The following is a 20,969-nucleotide window of genomic DNA, read 5'->3' as shown; positions in this document are numbered from 1 at the left end:
AGTGACCTCAGCCACTCTTCATACGGCTTCCCCTCCAGACACTTCACCATCCTCATTGCCCTCCTTTGGACACTCCCTAGCAGCTTAATATCTTTCTTCTGTTGTGGCTCCCAAAACTGCACACAGTATTCAAGGTGAGGCTGCACCAGTGCAGAGCAGAGCAGGGCAATCCCCTCCCTCGACCAGCTGGTGATGCTTTGCCTGATGCCCCCCAGGACATGGTTCACCCTCCTGGCTGCCAGGGCACTGCTGACTCATCTTCAACTCTCCATCGACCAGGACCCCCAGGTCCCTTTCTGCAGCACTGATTTCCAGCCTCTCGTTCCTCAGTCTGTACATACATTTAGGGTTGCCAGAGAGTGTAGTTGCTCTCCAAGACACAAGACTACTATACTTCTCTTCCCCTCTAGCACAAGGTCTGTTACTTGACAGGTTATCTGTTACGTAGGTGCACAGATTTGCTTTCTGTGCTGTCTCTGCCCCTGCAAACCAGTAAGTCTCAGAGTTTAGCAAGAATAGAGGCATTAGAGACAAGAATATGTGCTAGAGTGATGACATAGGAAGCACAGAAAACTTGATTGATTCTTAGTAGCCTGACACAATAGCAGAATTTGTATTTTAAACTCCTTCCTAGGCAGTCATCACACTGCAAAGTAGGTAAAAGAGAATGTGTCTTTTAGTGACTATTTTCAGAGAAGTAATGATGCCTACTTTTTAAATAATCCCAAGCGCAGTAATTCAAAACCAAGTAGGCATACGTCTGCTTCTGCTCACAGTTTGGCAGGCAAAGGGACAAGACCAGGCCTTAAATGCCATGGGAATTTTCGCAACTTTTACTAAAAGAAGTTTTCCTGAAAATTGCAGTAACAAATCTGGGTCTTTTCTCCCCTATAGATGAACGTGATTTTGAGGATTTTTTTCTTGACTTTGAAGAAGATTTGAAATCTCATCATTCAGTGCAATGCTCACCTTCTCCAGGTATGAAACTGTCAGGCAGATGGGAATCCAAGGACAGTGTTATCAGATATTCTAAGTGCAGAACAAATTCAGAATCTGATACTAGGACAACAACATGACATTGTGCAGTAATTTGATGAGTTTAATACAAATACATTGCACAATAATATAAAATTTTGCATTAAACTCCAGAAAACTATTCAGCTACTAAATTCATCTATGAGTGTAACAAAAGCTTTACCCAGTCATCAAACAGATACTTACTCTGGGCCCCTTTCCCCAGAATTGATCCCCATATCAAGGGAATGGGAAAGGAAAGAATCTTCCACTAAGAAACAGATGAGAAAGGCAACAGAATCTTTGCTCACTCAGCCTTTTGTAAAGCTAAAGTAATTCTTCTGAACTTCATTGACTTATTTTACATGTGAGCAACTTGAACAACATACAGTTTAGTTCAATGTCTAGGAAATACCAAGCACTACTGCATCGATGTACACAATCCCTCAGGAAGGACACCCAGCACTGTTATTTTCTTTATAAAATAGTACATCCCTGGATTCAAAGTGTAACAGAAAGGAAAAAGAAATATACCAATGGAATAGCAAAGCTACCGGCCACCAATTCCACTGGAAGTTTCATTTAAGGAAAGGAAAGAAACATGCCTTTGGAAGGTCACTTCTAGCTGTAGCAGCCATGGTCATAAGTTTTGCTTGCTTGATTCAGCAAATGTTTTCCCTAGCCATTCTTTGATTATGAAACATGAACAGAAAAACAAAAGCAAGTGACAACTTGTACTTCAGCATTCATTTCAAGCCAAGATTCTTATTTGCAACAGCAAATAATAGTAAATTTTTTGAAGTTACATAAAAAGGAATAGAAAAGGTAGGAAGCCAAAGGATAGGGACATTTGACTGGCACATATTCTCTGATGGCCTAAATATAACTCCTGAGTTCATTGTCTTCAAGGCAAGTTATCACCAGACCCAAAAGTTTAGCTTTGATCTTTCAAACAGTAACTTAAAAACTGACACAATAGATCATTATGCTTGATGGCAACAGCCATAGTCATATGGAGCGCATTTCAGCTGCGGCATTTTAAGTCTTCATGGAAAAGAACAGACCACTGTGAAGGACTTGCTTTGGTCACTTGTACTGAGATAAGTAATGTTTCTCAGACTGCAGAGCATTCAGCTTAACTGCACAGCATATGCACCTCAATTCTATGAGAATATACAGCAGGCTTCAGCCATAATGACCTGACTTTAGCTACAGGATATCCAAAAAGGCAGCACTTCCAAATGCAAAGAGAGCCTCAATTTTCTTGGATTGTGTAATGACATGTTGTAAGGTAGTCAGCGTGCATCAGTCCATATCCATTACATTGCACTTCACTAAGACTCATTAGCAACCTGGCCTAATTTAGTGAGAATGTTTTCAGCTTTTTTCACACACTGGCAAATATCACAGCATTTCTTGAAACCACGGAAGTTGACATTCACATTGCATTTGTACTGCTAGGCACAAAAAGAAACCCATAGACTATTCGTGTTGAAGGACAAAGATTCATGTGCACCAGTAATGCAACATGCAATGCACATTTAGCAGCATGTTGTCAAGGTCTCAGATTACTCCAAAGGAAGAGCAAATTTCCAGCTCCCCTTTTGGAATTAAAATTTGCTGCTCGGCTATGCTGAGAATCTGCAAGAAGCATGAACTTCAACGTCTTAGAAAGCACAAAAATTTTTAGTTTACGTGGGTTTTCCTTACCCTTTTTATTTTGTCATTTCAGGTCCCTTTAAACCCTGTGACCATCTGTTTGGTAGCTGGCTAATTAGAATTGGAGTGTGGACCATAGTGGGTTTGACCTTAATTTGCAATGCACTGGTGTCTGCTACCATTTTCGGATCTCCGTTGGATATGTCCTCCATAAAACTTTTGATTGGTTTAATAGCTGTTGTAAATGCCTTGATGGGTCTGGCCAGTGGAGTACTGGCTAGCGTGGATGCATCAACTTTTGGTAGCTTTGCTCAGTATGGAGCACAGTGGGAAAGTGGAATTGGTTGCCAAATAACTGGCCTTCTCTCCATTTTTGCTTCGGAGGCTTCCATTTTGCTCCTTACCCTAGCTGCACTCGAACGTGCATTCTCTTTAAAGCATGCTGCAAAGTTTGAAACAAAATCCTCCCTTGCTAGCGCAAAAATTGGCATTTTCTTTTGCTTTATGTTGGCACTAGTCATTGCAGTGATACCACTTCTCACTGGAACTGAGTATGGGATTTCTCCGCTTTGTTTACCACTACCGTTTGGAGAATCCACTGCTATGGGCTACATGGTAGCACTGGTATTACTGAACTCCCTTTGTTTTCTGGTAATGACTATTGCTTATACAAAGCTCTACTGTAGTTTAGAAAAGGGTGAACTAGACAACATTTGGGATTGCTCTATGGTCAAACATATAGCCTTGCTACTTTTTACTAATTGCATTCTTTATTGCCCTGTGGCCTTTTTATCTTTTTCCTCCTTACTAAATCTCACCTTTATCAGCCCAGAAGTGATTAAGTCAATACTCCTAGTGATTGTCCCACTGCCAGCATGTCTAAACCCACTGCTTTATATACTTTTCAATCCACACTTTAAGGAGGATTTTGGAAGTCTGCGAAAGCAAACTTTGTTATGGCGAAGATCAAAACACACTAGTCTGATCTCTGTGAATTCAGAAGACATAGAAAAACAATCTTGTGACTCAACCCAAGCATTGGTGACCTTCACAAGTGCCAGCATATCGTATGATATGCCCACCAGCAATTCATTAATGCCATCATCCTATCAAATGACAGAAGGCTGCAATCTTTCGTCAGTCGCATTCGTTCCCTGTCGCTAGTTTGTGGCGGTACAGAAAATATTTCTGTTTACAAAATTTTTAATCCTGAAAGTAAGTGTGGATGTGTGCATACAGTCTTAGAGAGTGCTTCTGAATTACAGTTACACACATCAGAAAACAGTGACAACACTTGTGGCAGGCTGAAAATCCAATACTTGAGCCGTCTCAGCCTGCTTCCGAAATGCTGAGATGAAGAAAGAAACTGAAAGGTGCTGAAGTTTGTGCAGTTGTATCAGCTGCTCTCTTTTAAAGTAGCACTAGTCAGAAAGGGCATCAATTGGTCAAGAGCAAAAATAGCATATTAAATTTATAACCTTCTTTTTTCAAAGCATCACCTGATATTCTCAGGGGTTGTGTTATTTTTTTTTCCTGTTTATTGCAATGTTTATAAGCATCTGTTTATAAGCATCTGTTTATGGCCTTCATTCAGCAACATACCTAAATGGAAGAGCAGTCTGTTCAAGTCCTAAAGGTTTCTGCAGAATACCCTTTGGTGAAGTTCCGTGTTTGATAAAGCTGATTAAATGGTTTAACTGGCATCGGGTTTGGATTTTGGAAGTCATCCAATTTGACAAAGCATTTTTAATTGTCAGCTAAAGGTACAAAAGGTAACACAATGTGAAAGAAGTTAATGAAAATCCTATTAAGCATTTAAAATGTGATTTTAAAAGGCAAGGCATTGTCAAATGGATATTTTTCTAATGAGGTTCTGCACAGTTTCATCCTGAATTGCTACCATGCTGGTAGAATTACTCCCAGAATTACTGATGATAACATTGGCAGATGACTCATACAATATGAGGGTGGAAAATACTACATATAAAGTCATCAATATAAAAAAATTGGCATGCTGAGAGCTATTAAAGGACACCAAAGGCACTCACATAGTGAGTTCATTTAAGGTAATTTTTCCAGGAACAAAAACTGTAGACCTGCTCATGGCATGATCTCTGTCCTGTGAAACAGTGATTCTAGAAAGCTTCTAGTTCATGGTCATTGGTTAGTTGAAGATTTAGAGGCCACTGTGACCTTTTGACTAAGGACACTCAAAATCTTGAGCTAAGGCGATATCAAGTAGGAGTGAAGAGGTTGTGTGATCTGTGTTCTTAGTGCTGATGCAAGCACTCCTGGGATATTTCAGTTATTTCATTCACGTGCTGTAAAGAACATTGTGAAATTGAAAAGGATATGAATATCATAAACTTAAAGCAACTTAAGAAATAAGTGATTTGAGCACAGTTTATAAGTAGCTGCTTCTGGGAAACAAGTTTGAAGGCAGAGGACTACTCATTTGAGAGGAGGAGAATCTGATAAAATAAGCTGGAAATTGACATTAGGCATATGGATTATAGAAATAAAGGTGCAAATTGTTGACAGAGATGGTCATTAGCTAGTGAAACTATCTATCACCAAAAGTCTCTAAATTCAAATTGGATGTATTGCCAAAAAAGATAATTGGAGTAGCTGTTGAAATTCAGGGACTTCTGATGGGTTTAGTTTAGGAAAAGGCTAGATTAGAGTAACAGTTCTTCTCTGGTTTTAAATCTGTTATTACTTTGCTGAACCCAGGGCATGTATGTTTACACATCAGAAGCATCCCAATTAAAGAGAAGAGACGTTAGGTCCTTGCCAAATCTACTGTTGAAATATCTCAGACAACAGAGTCACCTAGAATATAATTCTTTGACCTTGGCCAAGCCATCGGGGGATATTCCAGTATTCTTTTTTGGGAGCTGGCACTTTTTGCTTAAATGAGCTGATCATTTAAGACAGGAAAATGCACAGGAAAATTTTTTGTTAAAAATAGCTCCCTGAGGAGTCACATTTAATAGCCCAGTACTCACTGCTCAGTTAATGGCCACTCAACCTCCAGGTGAATGGGACTAATTTTTTAACATTACCAAGGTTAGGCTAGGCCCAGTAATTAAGGTAATCAGTTACAGATGATCTCTGTTGTTCATCTGTTTCTGTATATAAAACTTCCTGGGACTCAAAGGATGGATTTTCACAATTAAGAATTTGTTGCCAGCAATGGATATGCCTTGATTTTCATGTCCATTCACACTGGCATGTTTTCAGTTCTGCAGTTACAGATGGCATCAGTTGACTTTGGCTGACGTGTTCATCCTTCAGGAAAAAAAATTAATCAATTTCAAAATTATATACGATAAAGTCAGCTGAGTACTTATCTTAATCCTTTATCTTTTGTGGCTTTCGAAGCAGTACAGCACACAGCTGCAGAATGATGCCTGAAACCCCTTTGGATTAAACAGAGAATCAGTCAACCATTGCACAATACATATTACTATGTTTACTTAGCTTTAATTTAACTGGGGTCCATCTGTGCTGCACTGCTTAATGTTACTGAAGTTCCTTTCAGCTTGCTGTATTTAAGAAGTTTGTAAAGAGATTTGAGAAGCAAAATAATGTTATAATTCTAAAGACTAGATAAAGAAAGCTTCTTTTATCAGAACTTTTTTAGCTTGCAGAAAGTCATAAAGGCTTTGTGTCTTATTTTTATAAGCATGTTTGAAATATTTTGATCAGATGTTTTAAACTTGAAATTGTTAAAATTCATTTAATAGATTTTTAAAGTAAAATGTGTAAATATAGAACTGTATTTATTATTACAGTGAAATGCAACAACAGTAAAGGACATGAGATTAAGCCCTGTACAGTTTCATATTGATATTTGCTATATTTTCTGCTCATATATATTACTAAATTCATTATCTGTAAATAATATAATGTAAATGTGTAGTGATTGTAAATAGGTGACATGCTTTCTTTTCTATCAGTGTTTCAAACATATGTAAGTTGTAATAAAATGTGACTACACAGTAAAGTGCATTTAATCATGACCTAACACCTCACAAAATGGCGTGCATGCTCAATTAATCCTTCCCACGTTATTGTAATATTTACACTAAACCTCCCTAGATGTCTGAAATTCTTGACAAAGTAGAAATTATGGGTTGTGTGCTCTTATTAGTTGTCCAGAGCAAAAAAGACAGCAACAGTCTTTTGTCTCAACACAGACTGAATCTTTTACCAAAACTTCACTCACAGACCCTTATGAACAGTTCCTGCTCTCTTTGCTTGCTTTTGTATCCCAGTGATGACCTCTCACAACTGCCACAGCTAAGACTGGTTCTTCCAGCTGTGGGACAAGGGTATGCACGAGGTCAGGCAATGAATGAGCACAAGTACCCCCAAGCTTCAGACCACATGGACCACATGAGAGGTGAAGCTGAGCTGCACTGGGCTGCTGCTTCTGATGAGACAGCAAATTCTCCCACACGCTTCCTTATTTTCTCTCCACCTCATTATGTGGCAGGTCAAGTGGGTCAGGGGATTACCAAACAGCTAGCAAAGTTCATCTGATACAGGACAAAGAGGCAGTAGCACTATGAGGTAGGAAGTGGATGGAGGTGCTAAGGGCAAATGAAAAGTGGGACCAGAAACATGGGACTTAGCAAGACCCAGATTGCTCAGGCTGCACTAGAACTTCCAGCTCAGTTGAATTAAAGGCAGGCAGTAGCTAAGCAGTCATATCATTATCTAGGCATCAAGGACAGATGAGATAATGGATGCATTCCTGTTAGGAGAGACTGCAGCATGGGACAGTTACATGTGCTTGGTTTTTCAGGGATGGTGATTGTAGGTCATTTCTATGAAGTACTTGAAAGAAAGAGATGAAATACCAATGAAGCAAAAACTCTGAGAAAGCAATTTTTTAGTCAGGAATTCATTCCATATGGCAAATAGCAAATTACAAAGATTAAAAAAAGAAAGTAAAATTATCCTAGATGTAAATGGATTCTAGCAAGGAACGTGCAGGTTCTCAGGATAGATAAGGAGGCTAGGTTGAGGAAGGTCATTTCAGCCAGAAGGACCAGTGGAGAAGAAGTAATTTTGGTGGGTGAGTTTCAGAACAGTCTTATTGAGGTGGGACAGGACCAGCAGTGAACAGGAATAGGAAAGTCATTAATTATCTTTAGGAGATAAAAACAGAAGCATGACAAAGATTTCATAGGGGAGTGCATAACTCAGGGAGGAGAGGGGGCTTCAAGAGACAGCGTGGGTGGAGTTTTATGGGGATATTAAGAAGTTTTGTGAAGGATGAAGAGCTCAGAATGGATATAAAAAGATGGAAGCAATAGAAAACAGGCAGAAAAGGTGATTTCACATGCACCTAATTTACACCACATGGTGTAAGTAATATTAGAGCCAGGGGCCATAAGGAAGAAGAATGAAAATGTGTTACTTTAGGAGGAAAATACCACAACTTGAATAAGAAGAAGGGAAGTTAAAGCCTAAGTGCAGAAGGGAAAAAGAGGCAGCAAGCAACATCTTGATATGTGGAGAAAAGACTTACATACCAAATAGGGAGCAGCAGTGCCTGAAGTCACAACTTCAGTGTTCTGGCCAGTGTCCTATCGCACTTGTGTACAGGTGACTTCTCCCTTAAAGCACTTGTGCCACAGACATGTAGTGTTCTCTGCAATAACAGCTGAAAGAGAGTTTATTGCAGGCTTGTGCAACAGGTTATTTAGGAAGAGCAGACAGACCGTGCCATCTGCTCACTGCTCTAGCTCACTAGATACGTTACTGAGTTTTATTTGGGAACTCAGTCCTCAGAGAAGTTTCAGGTGGCCTGAAAAAGAAAAAAGAGCTAGTCAGAGATACAGTGAAAGCCATGAAGAGGGTGAGATCACCTGTAAGAATAATGGATGGGGATGAAGACCAAGCCTTAGCACACACTAGCAGAGAAGCACAGAGAATGATGCCGCACAAGCAGTGCTGTGTCAGGTGGGCATGCAGCTTCAGACTCCACTCCCAAAAGAGGGGAGAACATCCCTGATTAATCTGGTGATCATACTTGATCTGAAATGGAGACCAACCACTTGCACGGTCCTTGCTGTTCCTGCTGCTCCAGGTTTGCTTCCTGCCTTAGTGACCTACACGCACTAGACAGCAAGAAAGCTGACACAAAGTGTCAAGCTACCTCCTATCCATATTTTCTGTAATAGGAATTTCAGCTTAACTGGGGCACCACTTATTTCCTCTGATTGTTCCATGAAACGCTGGAACAACAATATCATAATCAGAATTTCTCTGTCATCAGTTTGGTTTGCTATATGAAAATTAAGGTGCTGAAAGTTTCATTGATCAACCACTTAAGAAAGACTCAAATCTTTAAAAATGTAGCAGAATTAATGTTTTCCTTCAGGAAAGCACTGGAAGACAAAGGAGTGGAGACAGAAGAATAAGGATATGGATATGGGAAAGCTAACAAAAAATGGAATTAGGATCGCAACAGCAGCAACAACAGTGTTAGAAAATCCTTTCCAGATCCATAAAGAACAGTAATTGTGAAGATGCTCAGGTACTGCAGGATAACACACCTCGAAGTTAAGCCTAGGAAATTGATTCAGTGCTCTATCTGTCTTTGCTTGAACAGAATCCCAACTACACGATAAGAAATTTTAAAGAAAAATGCAAATTTATCCATGCTAGTAAATAAAGCAGAAGGGATTCCATGTGTTATGCCTAACCCTTGTAAGCATACTGGAAAGAAAAGGCAGTATCAACATTGAGAACATCTTGTTCATATAATGAGAATCACAGACTTGTGCTCCAGTGACTCTAGAGACTTAGGAAACATGAGTATGTTCTCTCCATAAAACAATTTGTTGTGGTATTGTCAAAATTATCTGAAGATCCAGTCTCAGTCATAGGAAAAAACAAACATTAAGAATATTCCTCTTGAGAGCTGGCCCACAGCCAGGATTTCTAAAAACCTCAGTCACAGACAAAGAGTCCGCTCAAAATCCCTATCTAATCTTTTCACAGGTGGCAACATTTTCCACTTGTCAAGCAAAAAATACGCTTCATTAACAAGGGAAAAACTGTCCATCTGTGAATCTAAAGACTTGCACTAAGTATTATGCATGCACATACCAAGAGTCTTCTGCAGCCGGCCTGGAAAGTCTCAGGACTCCAAAACTAATTCTTGAAGGAAGTTTCAAACATCTCCTTTTTCATGTGGTGTCATTCTTGATATGCAATCACTGTTTTGACAGGTGTCTGCAGTTATTAATTTGGTTCCATGCATAACAACAGCTTCTCAGGACTATCTGTAGAGGTCACTGCAGTTATTATCAGCATTTCCCATTTATGGACTAACCTTTTCCTGGAGGAAGGAGCTCTCCCAGCCTTCTAAGAAAAAAGTAACTGGGGAAATTGCTCTACTCGAATCAGGGGGCTTGTCTCCCATAGGAAGTACCACAGCCTTCCGTAAAGTCCTTCTACGCCTCTTTTGTGTTTAACTCGGAAAGTGAACTCCAGAGAGCTTTGTATGGCCAGAAAATGAATTCTAGAATATGAAATCAGTCTTAAGTCTGCATTAACAAATGCTTCAGTGCCTCTGTCCCTGAACATTGTCATCAGTCAGCAAATGAAAGAGAAGACAAAAATGTTGTTCCAGGGAAGTACATAGAAGAGATGATTGATGAGAATGTGTCTAAACCATGGCACACTAGCCAAGTGAAGAGCCAGCCATTGGCATCTTAATATGTGATGGGGGAAAATAGTTTCCTGACATAATTGAATGCCCAAGTGTGAATGCAAAGAATGAGCAGTTTTGCTTTATTTGATACATATTTGTCCCAGTATACAGATAATCCTCCATATTGTTGGAATTTTCCATGGGTTTTTTTGTTAGGGAGGTTTTGTTGGCATTTGTGTCTTTTGTGGGGGTTTTGGTAGGTTTGGGCAACTGGAGATATTCTGGAAAAGCTTCTGCTCCCCTGGATACCCAGTTGTTGTCGACCTAGCCACTCAGGTGGGCTTCTCCATCCTGTCCTGGAAGGACGCAGAGAGCTAAAGACACCAAGTCCTGAGACATTGGGACAGTATGTCTCTAAGAGAGAGTGACATTTCTTACCGAGCTGAAATAAGGCAATAAAGCACACAGGATGGAAGCTAGAAACACTGACAGCAGAGTTTGGCAAGTGTTCCATATCACAAAGGCAAGAAGTCAATGTGCTCTGTGAGGGAAAAATACAATTTCACTGTAGTACTTGTCAGGGAGGTAAAGTCAGGACAGACTGGAAACTGTAGGATAGCCATGGGCCTGAAAGGTTGTGCAATTACCTTAGGAAAAAAAAAAGACTATGCGTCAGAAAAATATTCCTTTGGAGTTGACTTCTTTAGAGAACATGCTCCAGCTCTCCAGCCAGAGCCCTTGAGTTGGAGGCTTTTGTCCATGCTGTGAGTGGTGCCAGAATGTCTGCCTCAGGAAATGTCAGCTCTGGGACTGAAGGCAGCCTTCTGGGCTTAGAAGTACTACAAGTAGAGCATTTAACAGAAATTTACTGATCTCTAAGAGAGGAAACAGAGAGAGGTTGTAGAGAGGTTGAGTTTCTTCTTGTGGAAGAAACACAAGAAAACCTTTGGAGGTGCTGGAGCAAAAGCATTTTAAAAATCTTATGGTCACCAAGTGCCTCATTTAAAAAAAGCAGCAAAGAGAAACCAAAATAGCAGTGGGCAAACTGTGTGGCCCCATGTGCTGGGCACAGGGGAGGATTGTACAATACCCTTTATTGGTATTGTAAAAGGAGGAAGGAAGATCTCCAGTCTTAAATAAGGACATGAATGTGCATCCACAGTATGACGCTATTCTCTTCCTTTGACTGATGGACCGCAAATAAAGATAGGCTAAAACAAAGCATTTCCACGAAAAATCATTTAAAAACTCACCTGTATACAAGGGTCAATAGAAAACAAACAAAACAGTAAATCATTGTGTTTTATTGGGTTCATTGCTAAGTTTGGCAAACTGGCAAATTATTCAAAGTTCAAATAGCTTTTTTCTTCTATTCATTCAACTTAAATAGGAATAGGTAATACTAGCTTGTACAGAACTGAAATACAGGTCTAAGTAAAATATCAGTATTTATAATTTGTTCTATTCCTGAATACTGCTTTTCTACCTACAAAAATTAATAGGCTTTCCCTCAAATAACATTCTTTCTCCTTTTCCCATTCTCTTAACTATTCTTTACACAACACTATGGGTGTATGTTGGTCTTTCCAGGTCTTTAAGCCTGTACGATCCTGGTATTTTGAGTGGTGTTTGAATCACATATATGAATTGCAAGCTGCTATGGCAGATTTTCAGGGACAAATTGCTTATCATTTACCTTCACACCCTTTACTGAAATTCTTTAGTGAAGTACCTGTTGGACAAAAGCTGCTGTCATCTACAGAACCAGTGGAAGGATTCACTCTGTTTACAGATGGTTCTGGGAAAACAGGAAAGGCTGCTGTGGTCTGGTATACACCCACAGGATGGCAACATGAACTTGTTCAACAATCCAGGTCTCCACAAGTTGTGGAACTCCATGCTGTTACTTTGGCATTTCAACTTTTTCCTCAGCCTCAGAGGGTTTTACAGCAGTAAGAAATCCATTTTGTGAGCCAGAGGTGAACTGTTCTCAATATCAATTTCTATTTTTATTATTATCTGCGTTAGGAGAGCACTTTGGAGCTTTGGTCACAGACCAACATCTGGCTGCTCTAACCACCACAAAAACAGAAAAGGAAAAAAGCTGCTTGGAAGCTCTCAGAGCTATATTCTGACCACAAATAGACATTAAGAGAAAGGAGAAAAAGGTATAAGGAAGCCTGCAGGCCTTTGCAATGTAGAATTCAGAAGCTTTGCAAGGATCTCCTTCACTCCAGTGGATTTGAGCAAGTGTTTATTCCCGTACCAAATATTCCTGTTAGCACAGTGGAGACAGTGAACTACAGCATAGTCCTAAAAATTGTTGCTTTCTGGCAGAGTGAAGCATTTCTTGTCAAATCTGAGACCTCATAAATGATACACTAGGTCTGATTTTAATTTTTTTTTAAAATAAGTAACAAACACTAGAGCCATTGTCCACCAAGTACCATTCTTACACCAAGAGCCTTTCATAATGACAGCAGCATCATAAAAGTGCTTTGATCTATGAAGGATCGAATATCTTTGTTTTCTCTTAACATAACTTTCTATCCCAATAGAGCACAGAGCATTTCTGATAATGGCACTCTATTATGATAATTAGAAAAAGATTGTTAAGCTCTATTTCCCCTTTAGAGCTCCCTGGCAAATTTCTCCTTTCGTGTCACTCAGATTTTCTACCCCAAATACCTCTGTTATAAGGAAAAAATTTTAAAGTTTCACATTTTGTGGCTCAGAAGTTCAGGCTGCCAATGTGACATTAACCAGCCATTAAAAGATTCAGAAGAAGGACCCGGACTAAAAATTAAGCCCTCACTTTTTAAAAACAGTATTTTTTTAATGTGAGTAAGATTTGCAATAACTATGTCACAGATCTTTTAATAAGGTAGCAGAAATGTGCCCTGGTTTTATTTGCAAGGGAGACATGAGAAAACACTCCAGGAAAAGCTTATCCCAAGGGATTTGAGGGTGTAATATGACCAGAAGCAGAATTCATACAGCAGATGACAGACAGAGGAAGACACTTGCTAAGAGAGTGTTCCCAGACATCCTTTTGGAAACTGAGATTTCTTACTTTGTCTTGCCCTGCAATACTCAGCCTTTTGCCTCTTCCATCAGGGATGCAGCTTTGGGGTCACAAGCAGTCAGGGTCAGAGGGAGAGTCAGCCTTGTTTTGCCAGTCACCTGGTGGCATCATGTGCCCAAGTGTGCCTCACTGCTGCTGAGAAACACTCACTTCCCTTTTCAGTTTCTGGTTCAGTGAGTCCTCCCTCTTCTGAAAGGCTCAGGACACTTTGAGGGAACTCCGTGTGCAAATTTGGGGAATTCTGGCAGAAGGTATGCTCACAGCCTCTCCCACCTTGGTGGTAGTGGAGATGGACTCAAGGCTGGTAATGGGAGCCCTTAGTCTTCAGTGGTTTTCCATCTGAAACACAGCATCCTTGATCAGCAAGATGGTTGCCACTCACAGCAAAAACTTTTAAATGCAGAAGGGCAACAATTAAAGAAAAGATCAACTGAGAACTGATAATGCTCCTGCATTATAAGAGAAAAGGATCTCATCAGCCACATGAGGAAAATTATGTCAGGAAAGCCAAAGGCACAGAAAGCAGACCCCAAACAAGCAAGATCTGGGGAAACAGTGACTAGGAAAACATGTACAGAGGACTCCCATGTCCATACAGAAGAATGGTCAGGAAATCAAAGAAACTAAGTGTATTGGCAGTTACTGTTATTCATATCTATGCATTTGGTATTCTACAAAACGAACATGTTCCTGTATGCTTCATCCATCAAAAAAGATAGGCTTTAAATCCAAAGCATTTGGAAGGCTGGAGATGGGACAGAGACGTCCTGAATCTGTTTAATTGTTACAGTTCCCGATTCCAGAATCTTAAGGCAAGTGGGACATAGGAAGTGTGTTGGAGAAGCCAAGAAAATGGTCAATACTGCAGCCCACTTTAAGAGCCCATGTGCACAACCTAAATATTTGCAGCCCAGCAAGCATACAGGTGAGCAAATTACAGCAGGTATTTATGACAAGAGTCTTAAACATGCTTCAAAAGCAGAAATGTCCTAGAAAGTACCACAATCTTCACACATTTGGCTGATCAGTCAAATTGGAATCTTCATTGCCATCATCACCACCACAGTTTCTATAAGCCATATGAAAAAATAATCATATTATTAGGAAAGCTTCCCCTGTTTCAGCCTGCATAACTGTTTATATACTTGTTCTTTAATCACTACAGTCCTGAGAAGTTTGACATTTCATGCTAGCTCAGGGGAACTGAAGGAAAAGAGATGTGAGCTGTACTGGAGGGCTTCAGCTGGAAGAGCACTCGGGCAGTGCCAGCAGCTCAGCAGCTGCCTCCAGGAGAAGACATCTTCAACACTCTGGGCAGTCAGGACTTCAAGGATCCCAGTTCCATCCAGCAAAAAGCCAGGAGGCTTCTGTCAGTGTGCTTGGTTCTATGAGCTCCTCTGGTTCTAGAGTACCAGCATACAACCTGCTATGTGCCTCTAGACAGAGTGGTTACTTCTGTACTGTGAACTAAACTATCTGGGAATATTGTCTGCCATCAAAGCATTACCCAAGTCTACACACTTACACTCCCTCCAATCCCTCTTTCCCCCAAAATAGAATTGTCTTGTCCATAAAACATCTTGGGAACAGTGTCTGATCTACATTAATTCACCAAAGACAGATGCTGTATGAGCCCAAACCATGTCAGGGAGCCTGACACACTGAACTATTAGCCTAAGATAAAGTCTGTATCTTGCCCAATCCAACTAATACAACTAATGTTTTGGAGTTTCTGGCACAAATAAATGATTTAGAGGGATAGAGTCCAGGTTGTAGGTTTAACATTCTATCAGTGTGTCCAGCAGATTTGGATGCACAATATCCAGGGCAACTAGGTGGATTTCTTGACTTTGCTTAGAGACTTTCCAATCTGCTCCATTGTCCACTTGCTGTGACCTAGGAAACACAAAACCCAGTGTTGGATATGGTGCAGTAGCCAGCCTCACCAGTGACTGGATCAAGGCTTCTTGACTCCAGGTTTCTATAGATGATTCTCTATGCAGCCATTTGCACAAATTACAATTTAGGACTTCCACTACATCAAAAATTAGTGTACCATTGTGAGAAACTGGATTATTGTATTAATTATTGGCTCGGACCAACTCAAGTGCATGTGGAGGGGGTGAAGGGACAGGTCAAATGTCAGCCCCTTGGAACCTCCATGGGCAGCCCTGGCACAGCCATCAGTCACTGGACACCAGGAGCACTGCCCACACCCCACCCTCTGGAGCCCCAACCCAGCCCTGGATCGGCTGGAACACCGAGGTACCACCTGGGGAGGGGGGAGTGGCCACAGGGGGCCAGAGCAGATAAAAACAGCACCGTGTGGCCATTCTGTGGGTATGGCCTTGCCATCTCTTGGACTCCTGGTAGCTGGATCTGTGCTGGACCTGGGATGGTAGCTAATTATCTCTTTTTCTCTCTCTCTCTTTACTACTTCTTCTCCCAGTCTCCTTTCTTCATATATCGGTAACTTAAAGCTGTTGGATTTTGCTAAGTGGTATGGGTTAGCATGTGCCAAGTCATTGCCTTGTGGAATGCTTTATTCTGGTTAAATATTACCCTTTAGACTTTTGCCAAGTTCCCTTATTTTGTAAAGTTTGCAAGTAAAAGTGTGTTATTTAACCTCCTGAGAAAACACGCAGTGTCTTTTCGCGTGTGCTCTCTCAAGGTATTTAAAGAACTGAAGGCCCTTTTAATGAATCTGGAGGGCAGATATTTTTGGTGCCTTGTATATTTTTAAAGTAAAACCCCTTTGATGAGCTTGTAGCTCAAAATCTGGGGTCTTACAACAATACACGGAGTGAGCTCAGGCCTTGGTGTTGTACCTCCATGTTCTGCACCCCTTTACATGCTGGTTGAGAGAAGGCCAGGCTGAAGCAGTTTTCATTGCTCCATTTCCAACAAATGCTTTTCATTACTTAAAGCCTCTGGAGTGCTTAGTAGAATTGGGCAGAAAAAAAGGCAGAAAGACACACAAAAATAATAATCAAGCCTAACCTTTGATCTTGATTGATCTGATAAAGCCCTGGCACAAGGCCTTCAAAAACAACTCAATATAGCACTCTGGAAGGATTATGCTGAACAAGTGATAAAAGCACATGCTTTATGTTCACTGGCACTTTACAGACACCGCCTCACTCATGTCCTGATTTCAGACAGAAAACATTGATTTTTGCCTTCCAAATGAATTCCACTGGTCATTTTCCTCTCTCTTATCATGCCATTATAAATCCACTTACGTTACATATGGTGTGGTATCTTTCTTTCTCCATGCTAATCTCCAGACAATCCACCAGATTATGCTGGGGCTTTACAACCAGAAAGCATGTGGAAGCAGGACTTCCTACTTAACGAGTCAAAACTATTCCACTGAGAGCTGGTGCACAAGTTCCATGTGCTAGTCCTCCTGGGCATTTCTGAGCAGGAGCAAACAGACCCCTACTGTAAAAACAAGTTCTTTGCAGTCTGAACAAGATTGCTGCCCATAAATCAGTCTTTGGCTTTGTCCAAGTCTCCTGCATTTGGCTTCTGACAACACAGCACTGTCGTATGCACCTACCATAGGACTTGGTCTTGCTATGCACCATCTCCTGCATCCATCATCAAACCTTTAGCATACCCTGCACAGCTATCTTTAGACATAGCCTCAGTTATCTTAAGATTTCTGAGATTATTTTTTTAACAACTGAGTTTGTCCTCTGTGTAGAGAGATTTGTAGTTGATCCTCTCTCAATCACTTTCCAGAAATAATGGTTATCATACCTATAACTGCATAGTTTAGAGAGCATACTTCAGCCTTCTTCATCTATCTATGGCCATGTAAGGAATGCTCCAACAAGAGATATCAGGCAAAGTTTGACTTTTCTTGACTGTACAGAGTTCTGAACAGTCAGGTCATGGTGTTAATCTTCCTACTGAAATCTATCCAGTCTATCCCAGCAGAGAAAAGTGCCTTAACATCTCTTCTAGAGAAAGAAAGTTTGCAGAATGTTTCAAAGTCCTCGTTTTGGCTGGGGTAGAGTTAATTTTCTTCTTAGTAGCTGGTATAGCGTTGTGTTTTGGATTTAGTGTGAGAATAATGCTGATAACTCACTGGTGTTTTAGTTGTTGTCAAGTAGTGCTTATACAAAGTCAAGGACTTTTCAGCTTCTCCTGGTTAGCCAGGACAGCTGACCCAAACTGGCCAAAGGGATATTCCAGCTTGTATGGCATCATGCTGGTACCAGTGAGAAATTACATAAAAATCATTCCCTTTTTCAAAGACACATTTTTTTCCCAGCTCAGACTCTTAGAAGCAAGTCACTTATATCACAGCATCACTGTATTTTCTGTGCTATTTTCTTCTAGATCAGGCCCTGCTGACTGCACTGAAAGGCTTCTTCCCATTTACTCTTTGTCAACATTTTACTGAGCCATGATACAGTCACTTCTGCCAGTACCCCAGGTGCTGCACTGCAAACTTTATGGTTGCATTTTATGCTGCCATTAACAGAGAGCAAACAGACACACGGATAATTCATTGCCAATAGTTTTACAAGGTTAAGTTTCAGTTACAGGCCACACTCTTGCTTTATTATCTGCTACTCAGGTAGGACAACAATAAATAGTTGCATGCAATAAAAAAGTAGCAGTTAACATTTATATCCTCTTTTAAGCCAAATTTTTATCTTTGGCTCCTTGCAAACATTAGGCCATCCTGAAGATAAGCTAACACTCCTGCTCTGTTCTGGAAAACAAACCTTTTCTGCTCTCACCTCACTCCTGACCATTCCCTAAAACCAGTGGTAGGATGCTCCCCAGTCTCAGGTGAAATGGCAGGTCGTGTAAGGACACCCGCTGATTTCAGTCTAGATTGCCCAGGCAAGATGCAGCTCCATCTATTTCTGTACACTATAACTACATCAGCAACCTAGTTCAAATTTCTAAAGGATTTGAAAGTGCTGAAAATTTTTGAAGTCAGTGCTGTTACATCTTTCTTCGTACTGTATCTGAGCTAGTTAGGAGCATGTACAATTACACTCCCATTAAAGGATAGAGATCTAACTAGTGTATCTTACATGTGAGATAAAGTAGGTTGAGATAGTCAATGAACAGTCTCTTCACTGGACACATAACCCACAAAATTATTATCTTGTAACTAAATACAAAACATAGATGCTTACATTCAACTCACTTAGAAACTACCTTTGAAATCTTTCAGATGCACCAATATGACACAGCATCTAGCAAAATTATTCAAATTATTTCCTTTTGAGACTCCCAGCACCAAGGAAATAAAATACTTTATTAGCCAGAAGCTGAAAGTTGGGTTTTAAGAACTGACAGGGAAACTCCATAAACATAAATGGGCTTGATTACGGGCAATTTGTGAAGAATTCTGCATTCCTAAAACAATGTAAATATCACACACTCTCCCTATTCACCAAAATCAGCATCACTAAAACAGACTGTGATTTTCTGTGGACCCACAAACGATGTCCTTCAAACCAAGACCATGGAGTTCAGTTTGTTACACAACAGCTCAGGAAGATAATGGCCATTGGGAGGGGAAAAGACAAAACCAAAGCACAGAAAGCTGTCTACCAGAGATGTGATCAGAATCATCAACATAAAACTGCAAAGGAAAATGGGTTTGCAATTGGTTTTACTAGCTGACCATTGCTTGGGAACCTTATATTTGAAATCCTAAGAAATATTACTAGTGGAAATAAATGACATTATTAATCAGATTGTGTTTCCATGTTCATATGGAAGAAGTCAGCTCACAATGCTAAAAGGCTGATCAGATGACTCATCCCTCAGCTGAATTATTCCATGACAAATTTGGGTGATCAGGCTTCTTGTTTATTGACATAAAATAGAAACTTCATTGCCCTGTAATTCTGAATGATATGTAATGGGATGTGAACTCAAATTATCTGTGAGGAGGAAGGGGCTTAGTTGGGATCTGACCAGCTTAAGAAGAGAATCAGGCTCTCCAGCAAGTGGTGAAGTCACCATCCCTGGAAGTGTTCAGAAAAAATGACTGGACTTGGCACTTCACAATATGGTTTAGTGGGCAGGGTGGTATTAGGTCAAAGGTTGAACTTGATGATCTTGCAAGTATTTTCCAGCTTTAATGATTCTGTGATTCTATGATGAGCATTCTGGAGCCTTGGGGACACAAACCCATCTCACAGAACATTTGTAGTAAAATCCAGGATTCTTCCTGAATAGAGAGAAAAGCACCTGTCTTTCATTATTAACACAATCTCAGTCTTGGATACTGTGGAAGCATCCAGCTGGACATGGTATACATGCAAGACAGTACCACAGACCAATGGATGTCTGGGGGCTTGAGCTGTAATTAGGCTCTTTGGGAAAGCTGCACGATGTGGAAGTTTTCACTGCCCCTTTTCACTTAGCTCCTCTGAAGATGATGTGAATTTCTACTGTTTGGCAGGATATTGTTACTTTGAGAAGCCAGCTACTCCCTTCAAGTAGTAGTTACTAAGCACAGCAGCAGCAGTACAGATGCACAAAGAATATGCCTGAAGGATTGTGAAAGCAAGCCAGTTCTACACCTGGCCCTCTCAGAGCTGAGGAAAGGTCTCAACCACCTGCCATACAAGATCAACACCTCCTTAGTCTTCTCAGTTTAAACCACCTACTTTTTGTTTCTGCCAATCATCTAAATAAAAGCTAAAATAAAAAAACTGCAATACAACTTTCATTGAAGGCATCGGCTGTCTCCAGAATGAATAAAACTGGGCAGGAAGTCTCTATCAGTAATCACTGCACTGACTGTATAGAACAAAAGGTGTACAGTGGGGCAGCACCTCGATAAAAGCATTAAAGAAACTATGAAGTCCATAGCTAGCTCTTCAGCTACTGTGTATACCAAGGTAAGAAGCATTTACAAAGTTAGTCCCAATTGCAAAAGATGACATGCTCACAACTCTGCCTGAGCCAGAGATGACAGGAAAGGACCAAGACTGCTGGCCTGGCCCTATGCTTTCTGCACTTGACTAAAGGAGCATGAAGACAATTAAGGAGCAGGTGAGGTTGATAAGACAAAGGTGACGAAAGCACACAGATTTACCTACACCAGGAATATAACAGCATCACAAAATGGCTGAAGCTGGTAGGGATCTCTGGAAATCACCTGCTCCAATGCCCTGCTCAAGCAGGGCCATCTAGAGCCAGTTGCCCAGGACTATGCCCAGGTAGCTTTTTAATTTCTCCACCACCTCTCTGACCAACCTGGGCCAGTGCTCGGTCACTTTCACAGTAAAAAAAACTTTTCCTGATATTCAGCCGGAACCTCTCACATTTCAGTTTTGCCTAATGTTTCTAGATCTACCACTGGGCACCACTAAGAGCTTGGCTCTGTCCTCTTTATATCCTTTTCTACACATTGGTAAGCACTTCCCCCAAGCCTTCTTCAGGCTGAAGAGTCCCAGCCTTTCAATATATGTGGGGTGGTCCAGGATGCATTGCTTTACGTGTGGCTTCATCAGTGCTGGTGAGAAGGATCACCTTCCTTGACCTGCT

General features: G+C 40.7%; 1 protein-coding gene across 4 annotated transcripts in view; it reads left to right on the top strand.

The window, feature by feature from the left end:
- LGR5 (leucine rich repeat containing G protein-coupled receptor 5) overlaps positions 1-6,715 on the top strand; it is a 58,900-nt gene extending 52,185 nt beyond the window's left edge. For all 4 annotated transcript variants that reach the window (XM_018080867.1, XM_018080864.1, XM_018080866.1 and 1 more), the window contains 2 exons: positions 895-978; positions 2,747-6,715. In XM_018080867.1, the coding sequence (XP_017936356.1) occupies positions 895-978; positions 2,747-3,837 (1,175 nt within the window). In that variant the 3' untranslated portion in view covers positions 3,838-6,715. The remainder of the gene's footprint in view (positions 1-894; positions 979-2,746) is intronic.
- Positions 6,716-20,969: the final 14,254 nt, after the last annotated feature.

Source organism: Manacus vitellinus, unplaced genomic scaffold (genome assembly GCF_001715985.3).
Source record: "Manacus vitellinus isolate BGI_N305 unplaced genomic scaffold, ASM171598v3 scaffold_5_pilon, whole genome shotgun sequence".
Taxonomy (NCBI): domain Eukaryota; kingdom Metazoa; phylum Chordata; class Aves; order Passeriformes; family Pipridae; genus Manacus; species Manacus vitellinus.
Note: the sequence above shows the minus strand (reverse complement) of the source record. Positions and strands in the feature narration are given on the sequence as shown.